Source organism: Mytilus galloprovincialis, chromosome 8 (assembly GCF_965363235.1).
Source record: "Mytilus galloprovincialis chromosome 8, xbMytGall1.hap1.1, whole genome shotgun sequence".
Classification (NCBI taxonomy): Eukaryota; Metazoa; Mollusca; class Bivalvia; order Mytilida; family Mytilidae; genus Mytilus; species Mytilus galloprovincialis.
The window spans coordinates 34,786,609-34,800,860 of record NC_134845.1 but is presented as its reverse complement, the minus strand read 5'-3'; the positions used below and the strand labels follow the sequence as shown (position 1 = coordinate 34,800,860).

Below are 14,252 nucleotides of genomic sequence, written 5' to 3'. Positions count from 1 at the left end.
TGTATTTAACTGTTAATAGATATACATCAATTTTAATATATATAAATATATATTTCTTTCATTAATGTAACATATATATATACATATCATAAATGAAAATAGGGCGAACAAACCCAGGGCAAACGGATTACCAGGGCGAACAAACTCAGTGCGAACGAACCTAGGGCAAACATGTAATCAGGGCGAACGATCCTGATACCGTGACAGACCAAGGGGGTTGGGCGGAGGTTTATGGAGATTAAAACCCCATTTTTAGGATGACAAATGCATTTGAATTGGGACATTTGGTGGAACAGCTCCTCATCCAAACCAAAGGCACTTGTTTTGTAGCCATTGTCAGGTAAACTATCCATCTATAATAAAAGTCAACCACCAATGACAATGGGAAGAAACAAGTGTCTGGGGCGAAGTGTCTGTGCTTTAGCTGTATATGCTTGAGAAGAAGAAAAACATCATTATGTTTGAGATACTTATTACCTGCCAGAAAGCTTAGAGACTTGGGAAGTTGTTGCAATTAATCTGTTTAAAATGGGTCTATTCATTTTTAAACCATATCTTGCCAAGTTGGTCCTTTTTATCGTATGAACTTTGTTGAAAAACACCTAGCTGTTTACTCAATCCACATCACGGATAATCGAACTTGTTTCCGAAATGTTTTGTAATTACAGTAGCAACACAATTTTCCGGTAGAGAAACATGTCAAACTTCACAAAAGTATGATTTTTTTGCTACGAATAACGATACAATTGTATAGCACAGTAGAAACTTGCCCCATCAACAACACCATACGGACAAATGCTTATATTTTAAAGCCAGTTTTTGTATCTTTGAATAGCCATTGTTGGTAAAAGAAAATGCTTTGAAATTCGAGAAAAAATAATTAACAGGTTGGGAACAAACCCTCTATATGGTGATTATACCTATATAGAGGGATAATCCTTCTATAGAGGGGTAAAATTATCCCTCTATAGAGGGGTATTTTTGTTTAGACTGGATTTAAATCAAAATAGGGCAGAATGGCATTCTCTACTTATTATGGCAGTAACCTGGAACAGTTGATGCACCAATTAATGTACTTAATTTAATATGCACATGCCCAGTTTGATGCTTATCTGACTAAATATAAATTCTATTGTTCACCATGATTGAAAGCTGTGATGATCAGGTAAATTCTACTCACCTATGCCTCACTGAACAGAATTTCTATTGTTAGATTTAACATGAAATTTAAAGGTCAACTATTCCTTTTGTTGTTGATCAGGCGTTCAGATAGGTTTACAATAGATTGCAAGTTTTGTCACTTTAGCAGAAAACTGGTTATTCCAATTTTTAGTAAAGTGCATATGTTGATGCATATATAATGCTAGAGATTATAGCCAATATAACTAGATAATGCCATTCTGCCCTAATTTGCTTTAAATCCAGTGCAAACAAAAATACCCCTCTATAGAAGGATAATTTTATCCCTCTAAAGAAGGATTATCCCTCTATAGAGGTATAATCACCTTACAGGGGGTTTGTTCCCAACCTGATTAACAGGTGCCGGGTTGACCTTTCTATAGGTATTTGAGTTGGTAAATGGACAGAAAGTCACAGGACAAAAAGTCTCAATTATGCACGCCTTTTTGACGTCATTTACCAGATAGAGGGGAACGCCTGTATCCCTGCACTATAAACGTTCTTCAAGCATCTTACAGTCTTAGTGATCGTCATTGTGCCGTGGGGTAATCTAGAAATAATATTTGTTCTGTAGGTACTAAATCACAATTCCATAATGACAGCAGTGCTGAAAGACAATTATGAGAATTCAATTTGCCAAATAATTTGTGCAATATACATGTATCTTTATAGTTTTCCTACCACTCGCTCAACATTGGAACGGAAGTGACAACACCCCTAAATGCACATATCATGTTCATGAAAAACAAAGTTTTTGACAGAAATGCATGATCTTTAATACATATATATTCATATTAAAGTTTAGGGAATGTGTCATTATACTTGAAAAATAAAGATTTATTTAATTTTAATTGTGCAAAAGAAAGATTTGTTGGCACCATGGAGCCGCTGCTGGGTAACTCGGACTAAAACAAAACCGGCCTATAACAAAATCGGACTATAACAAACTCGGACTATAACAAACTCGGCCTACCATTATTTATATATGCAGAAATATATTGAACAAACTCAGACTACGATTAGTAGATTGTTATTTTTTTACTTTAATAAAAACAAGAAAAAAAAGTCAGAGAAAAGGTCCAGGCAACACAAGAATCCCTTATTTATATACGCAAAAGGGTCACGAACTACCCGTCGACAACACCACCGGGAAGGTCCCCCGAATTTTTGCGTTACAATATGTTCAAACAAGGAATTGTATATTTAAATATACAATTCCTTGATTTAAATGAGGATAATTAACTTCTATTTGAAATATTATTGTGATTTATTATGTTTACTGACAAAAGATATTTTAATGATTGGCGTGTGTTCGTGTTTTTATTGTGTTTAATCCTTGGTGTTTATGATTAGTATATAAACAAAGAGAAATTTGATTGACAGTGAATGGCTTCTTAACAATTTCACTAATCTGTAGTCTTTATTATTGAATTGTCAATATATCAATATTAAATAGAAGTTTTTTTGTACTTTTACTTTTATATATATCTTGTTAACGTATATTTTTTTTAATTAAATGTTCAAAAATAAAATATTTAATTAATTTTAGATATCAATTCATTTTAAATTAAGAATTGAAAATTAATTTCAAATAACAACAACAGCCAACATTATACTTATATTCTTCTAGTAGTCCGAGTTTGGTATAGTCCTAGTTTGTTATAGTTTGATTTTGTGAGTCCGATTATGTTATAGGCCGAGTTTGTTAAAGTCCGATTTTGTTATAGGCCGAGATATCATGGATTCCATGGAGCCATTTAAGTGCCAAGCCACTTTGACATTTTTTTTTTTTTTTAACAATTATTTTATCATCTTTGATATTTTTTTGAGGAATTTTGTTTACAAAGTTGGTTAATATAATATACAACATTTGTACAATAGTTCAAGAAAAATACAAATTTTTTTTTTATAGAAATAAGCGTTTTTTATTCGAAGAAAATAATCAGAAAAAATAAATTGTGACTTTTTGTCCTGTGACTTTCTGTCCTACATTCTTTGAGTTCTTGGTCTAGTGGTTAAGACCAATGGCTACAGTGCTGAAGGTCCCGAGTTCAATTCTCACGGGGGTGCTAAAATTATCAGTACATCAGAAGGGTAATTTTCACCCTCTCACATACATGTAGTCCAAATAATACTAAATTGGGCTCTTCACGGTTAGTTTGTCATTATTTGATAGGGGGCAGATTATCATAATAGAGGTAAAGATGGTGTGAAAAATATGGGAAAACATCATTAAAACAGAGCAGTTGCTTTTTAACATGCATTGGATTTCCCATACCCACCTCTTTCAAAAAAATCTGCCCCTATCCAATATGGCCGAACAAACCGTGAAGAGACCTATTATGACGTCTTGAAAGGCTATTATATTTTTTTTCTTTGACGCCTTACAGTCGATGTAATGCGTCAAAGAAAAAAAATATAATAGCCTTTCAAGATGTCATAATTATTTGGACTACCTCTCACGCACATCTCTGGTACCCAGACCAGAGTTTAAACAAGAATGGGTACTTTGGGGTCCTCGGTTGGTCAAACTTGCTCCTGACTTTGACCTGTAGATCAATCTACTGATATCTCTCTGGTTTGTATGTTTCCGCCGAGTGACCTGGTGGTTCTCTCAGAGTACTTCAGCTTCCTCCAACATAATAACAGATACTGCCCAGTGTCCTAACACTCCCTTGTGTTGGGTTGGGGATTGTCCTTGTAAATATTGAACATTGTAAGTACGTTAGTGACACATCTCCATTAATCACGATAGGGCATGCTCCATTAATCAGGTTTAGAACAAACCCTCTATATGGTGATTATGCCTGTATAGAGGGATATTCCTTCTATAGAGGGATACAATTATCCCTCAATAGAGGGGTTATTTTGTTTAGACTGGATTAAAAGCAAATTAGGGCAGAATGGCATTTTCTGGTTTCATTGGCTATAATCTCTAGCGTTATATGCATCAATTATTGCACTTTACTAAAAATTGGGATGACCAGTTTTCTGCTAAAGTGACAAAACTTGCAAACTATTTTATACCTATCTGAACACCTGATCAACAACAAAAAGGATAGTTGACCTTTAAATTTTATGTTAAATCTTACATTAGAAATTCTGTTCAGTGAGGCATACATCTAAGTGAGTGGAATTTACCTTACATACCAGCTCCTTTGTTCTAACAGGGGTGATCTGAGCCGGATCACCCCAGTTTGAGTTTTTTTCTTATGCATGCTTTCCTTTGTTCTGTAAAATTTTGGTGGGAATGTCAAATCCACCATTAAACTTATAATTAATTATAGGGAAAAGACTATCAAAATTCACGTAGAAAAAATCCAGTGTATATCTGTATATGCTGGGATTGGAACTCGAGCATTACAAGACCTTTAGCATATCAAGCCATGACACATACCACTACACCAGGTTGACTGGATACAATCTAACAGTAATTTAACATACTTAAAGGAAGCAAGATATTTTTATAAGTTGGCCGAGTTGGCAGACCTTTATTCAGTGGTGTTTAAACCATTTTCATTAATAAATGAGTTGTCAGACTGATCATGCTGATTGTTCAAATTGATTTTACACTTTTTCAAAAGTTGGGCGAGTCGGAAAACAAGAGTACAATGTAGGATGATTTTTTATAAAGTGGCGATATAGTGTGGGTTGATTGGCCAGAGGGGCGAGTTGACATTGTTTGATTTCTACTCAACGTGTTCGGGGTCATAAAGGGTATACATCATATAGTAATAAATAAAGTATATTATAATGGTTGTTTGGCATTCTAAACTAGATTTTATGAATTGTAAATGGTTTTTGTCGAGCCTGCAACTTTTGTTGCAGAAAGCTCGACATAGGGATAGTGATCCGGCGGCGGCGGCTACGGCGGCGGCGTTAGCTAACTTCTTAAAAGCTTTATATTTTAGAAGGTGGAAGACCTGGATGCTTCATACTTTGTATATAGATGCCTCATGTTACGAAGTTTCCATCAGTCACATGTCCAATGTCCTTGACCTCATTTTCATGGTTCAGTGACCACTTGAAAAAAAAGTTCAAATTTTTTGTAATGTTGAATTCTCTCTTATTATAAGTAATAGGATAACTATATTTGATATGTGCGTACCTTGCAAGGTCCTCATGTCTGTCAGACAGTTTTCACTTGACCTCGACCTCATTTCATGGATCAGTGAACAAGGTTAAGTTTTGGTGGTCAAGTCCATATCTCAAATACTATAAGCAATAGGGCTAGTATATTCGGTGTATGAAAGGACTGTAAGGTGTACATGTCCAACTGGCAGGTGTCATCTGACCTTGACCTCATTTTCATGGTTCAGTGGTTATAGTTTAATTTTTGTGTTTTGGTCTGTTATTCTCATACTATATGCAATAGGTCTACTATATTTGTTGTATGGAATGATTGTAAGGTGTACATGTCTAGCGGGCAGATGTCATGTGACCTTGACCTCATTTTCATGGTTCAGTGGTCAAAGTTAAGTTTTTGAGTTTTGGTCTTTTTATCTAATACTATATGCCATAGGTCAATTATATTTGGTGTATGGAAATATTTAATGATCTTTATGTCAGTCACGCAGGTTTTATTTGACCGTGACCTCATTTTCACGGTTCATTGCACAGTGTTAAGTTTTTGTGTTTTGGTCTATTTTTCTTAAACTATAAGTAATAGGTCAACTATATATGTTGTATAGAAGCATTGTTAGCTGTACATGTCTGTCTGGCATGGTTCATCTGACCTTGACCTCATTTTCAAGGTTCATTGGTCTTTGTTTAGTTATCTTGGTTAATGTTAAGTTTATGGTAGAGTTGTTATAAAGCTTAGCTTTTTACTTAGGACTATCAACATAATATCAATGATTAGTATAGAAGGCGAGACATTTCAGCGTGTGCACTCTTGTTCCTCTAATATATAAAACAGCTGAGATGTAAAATAGTTATCCCTCTCGGACTTGGTGTGTCAGTGTTAGATCACCCTCCGGCCATCGGTGTGATCTTAAACTGACACACCGCGTCCTTGTGGGATAAATATTAATGATCATCACAGCTTTCTATTATGGTGAACAATAGATTGTATATTTAGTCAGATAAGCAGTAAACTGGGCATTTGCATATTAAATTAAGTACATCAATTGGTGCATCAACTGTTGCAAGTTACTGCCATAATAAGTAGAAAATGCCATTTTGTCCTATTTTGATTTAAATCCAGTCTAAACAAAAAAACTGGTCTATAGAGGGATAATTTTATCCCTCTATACAGGTATAACCACCATACAATATAGAGGGTTTGTTAATCACGAAAAGTTTGTAAAACAGCGATAATGTGTTATTGTGAACTATAACATAAAAAAAAAACTGTGATAATCATATAACATGTGTATGTTTCATGTTTCAAAGGGGCATTGTACAACTACTGTTTAATTTTATTATAAATTGTTTATCTGAAATGTTTTCTACCTACATGTAGAAAAACAAAAATATACCAGTATATATTTTTATTTATTTAGGTATCAGCCCTACTTAGGTGTTTACCAAGATTAAATAAAAGTCAAATCAGACATGTAAAGATTCAGAAACAGTCTGTAATTGATGAAGACTTTTCATGGGCTACACCAATTGTAGAGAGGCATATGGGAAGAGAAGAAAGAGTGAAAAAAGAGCAAGAAGTATCAAAGCTTCACATGGTACAGAGAATGAAAGATTTATCTGGGAGACCTTACTGGGAGAAAGAAATTTGTGAAAAATATGGACTAGATACAAAGGTAGTTAAAACCTGGTCCTAGAAGAGCTATAACTAGTCTATTTTAAATAAGGCCATTCATTTAATAAGGTCTTTTGGTACTCACTTAGATGCTCATTAGCCTCCAGTCATCTTTGAATTTTTAGTGGAATCTTGTCCTTATCAGGTTTGAAATATTTTCCGCTGGACATAAGGCAGAACAACAACCAACATGACCAAGCTAATGACAAACTTTATATATTTTTTTTTACAATATAATGATGATATGGATTCAATGGAATGATTTAAAACTTTATTTCAATAGTTCAATTTGATAGAATATTGTACATTTATATTTATACATGTAAGTTATTGTTGCATTCCATGGTAAATATTACATTGTACATAGTATACATGTATATATAACTAGCTACAATGTACATGTATAATGATATATATGTATATGGCATAAAACTGTTTTAAGAGAGAACAATATCTCTTGCATGTTAAAGACACCCTTTTAGGTTTTGAGCCACCAGCAAAGTGGAAAGGCATTAATATGAGTTGTAATAACTTGTTTCCCAATCGACTATTAATAAATATGTTTAACCTGTATATGGCATACTTTAAATAACAATATGAAATACAAATAATAATAATATAGGTACATTTGTATGCCTCATAAAATTGAGAATGGAAATGGGGAATTGGGTCAAAGATACAACAACCCAACCATAGAGTAGATAACAGCTGTTTATTTTTTACCTGTAAATTATTCATTGAACTATAGAAGAAGGTCATCTTAATTTAAAAGATTCAGAAGATATTTTCAGAACTGTAACCAACTGGGGCGTAGCTCCATATATGCTGTCACACCATGGCGTGCACATCGCGGGGTCTAAAAAAATAATTTACGCTGAATAAAATAAAAATACAAACGAGTAAAAAAATATAAAATTTAACTTAAACAAGAAACGTAGACAATGATACAGAATAACTATTTTAATCACGTCACAATAATATTTCCGTATATATCAACCCTGACCGAAATACTTTTTAATTTATTTGTGAGAAATTTTTGTCTGGTACTCAAAGTAAAAAAGCAGCGTAAACATGAGCAGTTCAAAGCGTGACTAGCCGAAAGGGCAAACTTTAGACTATTTTTTCACCAAAATGCCTACTAACAGTACCAACGGTGATAGGCATGCAGAAACACAACCAGCAACAAATCAGGACAATATAGACTGAAACGTCAAAGGTTTACGATGAACCGGTAGCATAAGCGCCACATCAGTGTCAATGTCAAAGCCAGTACAAAAAAAATCTGGGACCATCTTATCCAGATATTTCTTTGTTGAAAGATTCAAAATCATTAGGAAAAAATGTAAAGTTACAACTTTTGACTGACAAATGGAAAGATGTCCACACCTTCAAATTTCCGACAAGGTATATTCAATAAAAAAAAAAAATGTAGTTCACGTCGTTGAACTAACAGGACTGCAGGGGTTGTAAATCCACGTTTTTATTTGGATGAGGGTTGTAAATTTCGTACATAATTTTGGCAAAAAATGACCAATTGACGTTTGTTTCATTTTTATCTCTCAACTTTGGATCCAACCCTGAACAATTTAACGAATTACAATAACCTTTATATGAGTTTGACTGTCCTTTTGGTATATTTCGCCCCTCTTTTATATGTTAATTACGATAACGGTAAATATTAATCTGAATCCCTCTTTAAATCATTGTGTTGAAAGGCTACTTCATATTGTTCTGTTTTGACACCTTCCTGTCGAAATAAGGCCTCAATGCATTAAAAATAAAATAAAATAGCCTTTCAAGACTTCAGATTCCGCAGTACTAGTCGTTACTGAAATGTTGCGTTCCGAGCGAAATGATGATAATGAGTGTTTGGAACGAGCTATACCAAATCGCTCTAGATATAGCAAAGGCTTTTGATATAGTTGAAAATTTCCTAGGCGGTGTTGAAGACAAACCTCGAGAGCTAGCCATCCAGCCGAAACACCTAAGGATTACTGGCGAATTTCTCTCTACTCTACTATCCGTTTCTGGATCATATGATGACGGAACTTGATTCTCGACTTCTGAATTCAGAAAACCATTTTCATGCACAGTATCTTCTTCCGTGTGTATAGTCTGACAAATAAATAATGACCAAATTGCCACAATTCATCAGACATACCTGATAGATATCTGGTTGTCTTTAGAAGACTACAAGAGAGAGGTTGAACACTGGAGAGCTCGCCGACAACGCTGTGTCAAACGCTTGATATAGTTAACCCCGCATTGTATCTGTCTATTGATACACATTGAATACCTGTTGAGAAATGACAGATTATATGCTTTGGGTTTTATGCACATCCACCGTGATTTTGAGGTCAATTTAGACAAGACCATGGACGTTTTTGTTGCAGCTTTAAATGCGAAGAGCAGATTTTTGAAAATTATTCAGGATGTTTCTAAATAAAAATGATCAAATACAGTCCTAATAATTTGCTATTCAAACCAATTTTAGAACCCTCAGAACGCACCCTTTTGCGTCTAGCCAAAAAAACAAATCTTTGGGGGGGGGGGGGGGGGGGGTTTCCACATAACGCCCCTGGTTGGCGTGCACTTCAAAAGGACCCAGCTACGCCCCAGACCAATAAGAATAATCCTTACAATTTGCAAAAATAATAAGTGTTTAACCAATGTCATATTTTATTTTGGTTTATGACCAATCATATTACCTATAATGCTTTTTGTTATCATTGTTAGGTTGTGACACATGAGAATACCATCATGTCATGTTTTATTTTTTAGTTGTACAAGAAAGTAGTACTGAAGAATACACCAAGTGTAAACAAAGACTTAAAATCAGTGGCACATATGATCAAAATTACACCTATTACATTTCCGTATGGATTACCTGAATCAGAAGAAGATTTTGAACACTGTAATTTACAAGATAATGGGGAATTCATTGTGAAGAAAAAATTGGAATCTATGAATGAAGATTCTATAACAATAGATAAAGAACCAAAATCCAATATCTGGGAGATGGATTTTCTTGAACTGAAAAAACATGCCAGGAATAAATTGGATAATTGGGATATTAATTCTGAATTTTTCACTCCTGAACATGTGTATGAATATAATCAAGATAAGAAAGAGCATAGATATTTTGGAGATAAAGCCATGGGTGGTAAAAGGAAGGATTGGTATTAATAATATTCTTATTCTGCTGAAAGTTAAAATAAAATTAAAAAATCAGTGTCTCTTATTTAGTCTATTACATCATATGCTAAAGGTCTTATGAAGGATGATAACATTTTCCTGATGCAGCCATATTCTCTCTTTGATGTTTCCATGTACAGGTGCAAATTCCTCTTTTTATGCCCCTGCCATAGAGGAGGGGGCTTTAAGTTTTACACTTGTCGGTTTCACTAACTTTAGTTTGCCTCAACCAAATGTTATGAAACTTATACAAAATACCAATTACCACTAAATACATATCATGTTTGAATTTGGTGGCCTCACTTTAACCGTTCTAGAGTAATGCCCCTTTACAAATCAAAAATTTGCTAAATTTTTTGTTTCAATTCTCTAACTTAAGTTTGCCTCAACCAAATTTTATAAAACTTACACACAATGCTTAATACTACATTAATATACAGAAAAAGTTCGAATTTTGATGCCATCACTTTTACTGTTCTAGAGTTATGCTGTTTTACAAATGGAAAGATTGCTGAACAATTTCAAAAAATCAATCAAGTAATTTTTTTCAAATTGGAGTTATCTTCCTTGTCCATGATTATAGTTGAATCAATTACAATGAATGCTTTAAAAATCTTTTTTTGAAAATTGGAGTTATCTTTCTTTGTCCAGAATGGTAGTTGAATCACCTAAAACCAATGCTTTATAAAATCTTCTTTGAAAAATAAAAATATTCAATTTACTATCAACTGATAAATTAAAGCAATCTTTACCATGAAGTGCTTACAAGAACTTTGATTACCTTTCTAGGGTTATGCCCTTTACAAATGGAAAAATTGCTGATGTTTTTCGTTTCTGTTCTCTTCACTTAAGTTTGTCTCAACTGAATTTGATGAAATTTGTATATAATGCTTATTACCTCTTAACTCAGTTTAAGTTCAATTTTTGGTAGCTTCACTTTTACAGCTATTAAGAGATGTCCCTTTATAATGCTATATGGTAGCAGGGGCATCATTTGTGTCCCTATGGACACATTCCCCAATTTTTTTTATCTTAACTCCTCTCTAAAGTATGGGTCAATATTGCATTGTCTATTCCTACAGCCATTCGTCCATTTGTCTAACAATTATATCTGTCTCCGTCCATTTGTCTAACAATTATATCTGTCTCCGTTCATTTGTCTAACAATTATATCTGTCTCACATTTCTCAGGTTTACTAAATGAACTGACTTCATATTTGGTCACCAGCTTGACAGTGATAATTTGTAACCTGTGAGCTTTTTACAGCTCCCTCACACCTACCGTACATATACTTCCTGTTTGCCTAACTATCATAATAGAAAAACAAAAAGATATTGGGTACCATTTATGATGCATAATCAGTACATGCACAGAAAAAAAATATGCAAAAAAAACAAAGGTACAGTTTTTTTTTCATTGCTGATCTTCATCTCAAAGTCACAGTGAGGCCTACAACATAGAGCAAAAAAAAAAATCACCTCACTGCAAGTGTAAGATGGCCCCTAACACAAGTTTGACCATTATGTAACCGACCACTTAATGGGGCCTGGTTAAAAAAACATGCTGGGGAATACTAGTAGGACATGGTTAATATACAAAGGTGATCCTTTACGGATGCCTTTACTTTGAAATTTCACAAATTTTCCTTAGAAAATACTGAACAGAATGATTTTATAGTCAGTCCTCAACTTTGCAGTGATGTGTTGTAAAGTGTAATAAAACAGAAAAGATATATGGTATCATCCATGACACATAATTACATAGTACATACACATAAAAAACCACAATAGGCAAAAGAACAGCGTTTTTATTGCTCTTCTTCATCTCAAAATCTCTTATATATAAGCTCTGGTCTGTCATATTTACATTGTCGTGATTGTCATTCACCTCATTGTCATGGTTCAAAGATCCATATCTCAGATACCATATTTAAGCAATAGGTTAAATTATATTTAGTTTGTGGAATGATTGTAAGGTGTACATATCAGACTATCAGGTTTCATCTGCCTTGACCTCAATTTCATGGTTCATTTGACAATGTTATGTATTTTTGGTTTGGTCTTTTTCTCATACTACATGCATAAGCAATAAAATCACTAAATTATAGTTGTAATGAATGATTTTGATATGTACACGTTTGTCTGGCAGGTTTCGTATGACATTGACCTTATTTTCATGGTTTATAGGTTTGGTCTATTTCTCACGTATAAGAGCAATAGGGCCACTATATTTTTTGTATGGAATGGTTTTAAGGTGTATACATAAAAAAGAAGATGTGGTATGATTGCCAATGAGACAACTGTCCACAAGATACCAAAATGACACAGACATTAACAACTATAGGTCACCGTACGGCCTTTAACAATGAGCAAGGCCCATACCGCATAGTCAGCTATAAAAGGCCCCGATATGACAATGTAAAACAATTCAAACGAGAAAACAAACGGCCTTATTTAAATAAAAAATGGAACGAAAAACAAATATGCAAGACAAACACATAATGTGGCGGGGTTAAACATGTTAGCAGGATCCCAACCCTCCCCTAACCTGGGACAGTGGTATAACAGTACAACATAAGAACGAACTATAACAATCAGTTCAAAAAGGCTTAACTCATCAGATGGACAAAAATACATATCTGTCTGACAGGTTTCATTCAACCTTTACCTTATTTTCATCGTTCATTGGTCAATGATATTTTTTTTTTTTTTTTTATTTCGCCATTTTACCAGATACTACAAATAGGTCAACTATATTTGGTGCATGAAAATCAAATAATTATAAGGTGTGCCTGTCTGTTTTGGCAGAGTTCGTTTTACATTGAATTCATTTTCATGGTTTGCTGGTCAATGGTAAGATTTTGTGGTTTGGTCTATTTCTCAGGTACTTTAAACGATATGACCACTATATTTGGTGTGATATCATGTACTGATGTCTGTCTGGTTTGGTTTTATCTGACCGTGACCTCATATTCACACCAAAGACTTTTAACATGAATTCAAACAAGTAAAGCAGGCGAGACATTTCGGCGTGTGAACTTTTGTTACTTTTATTAGGTGTTTGTAATCGTTTTAAATTGGCAAAGCAAATCAGCTAAATTCAGTTCTGGATTTTGATTGGCCAATGCTTGGTTTGGTACTTCATCCTCTCTAAAAGCTTTACGGTTCGAAACTATGGTAAAACTCCCTTTTTAGCCAACATGGCCGATATGGCTTAAAATAGAACATAGGGGTAAAGTACAATTTTTGGTTTATATCTCTGAAACTAAATAAAAAAAAGAAGATGTGGTATGATTGGCAATGAGACAACTATCCACAAAAGACCAAAATGACACAGACATTAACAACTATAGGTCACCGTACGGCCTTCAACAATGAGCAAAGCCCATACCGCATAGTCAGCTATAAGCCTTTAAAGCAAATCTGACGGGTGGCAAACTGTCCATCAGATTTAGATTTATCTGCCCTGAAATTTTCAGACGAATCCGGCAACCCGTTGTTGGGTCGCTGCCTCTGAATTTTGCAGTTTTTTTGTTATTATCTTAGATAGCATTATAGTAGGTTATAATATCTAATATCTAATACTATTAATTATGTTTAACCTTATTTTGCATGATTTGCAAAGCATCAATAAATACAGGTGAGCGGCACAGGCTCTAGTTTTAATGAACCGAAGTATGTTATCAAAATACAGTGCAGCACAAACACAAAAACAAGTGGCAGCTGCAGGCGTAGATAAAATACTACAGCCCTTTAGCTGTGTTGTGAAAGAAAACTCAACAGCAATGTTAGTATGAATTTAAAACGATTATTGGATTACCTTCAGAGAGAACGAGCAAAAACAGAAGAGATCTAGAGGTCAACAATGTCACTGTTTTCTATATAATTATATCCATTTTTTTTTTGTGACTTATACAATTAAGCTAGTAAATCCTAGGTGCACTGGACGTTAAGCAACCAAAAATCAATCAATCACTATTATGTATTGCAACTGAATAGATTTCGTATAGAATGGAAGAGGGAAACTAAATAAGAAACATTGTGACCTGTGTTTGTGGGACTATAGAAGACAGAAAGAAACTATATGTAGCATAAATGATCAGTAAAATAAAATCTACAA

At 34.0% G+C, this 14,252-nt stretch overlaps 1 protein-coding gene across 1 annotated transcript; it reads left to right on the top strand.

Annotated features, from left to right (window-relative positions):
• The first annotated feature begins 607 nt into the window (after positions 1-607).
• LOC143085647 (large ribosomal subunit protein uL30m-like) lies at positions 608-10,168 on the top strand. Its single transcript, XM_076262126.1, has 3 exons — positions 608-714; positions 6,684-6,938; positions 9,719-10,168. The coding sequence occupies exons 1-3, from the start codon at positions 697-699 to the stop codon at positions 10,121-10,123; spliced, it is 678 nt and encodes a 225-aa protein (XP_076118241.1). The 5' UTR covers positions 608-696; the 3' UTR covers positions 10,124-10,168.
• The last annotated feature ends 4,084 nt before the right edge of the window (positions 10,169-14,252 follow it).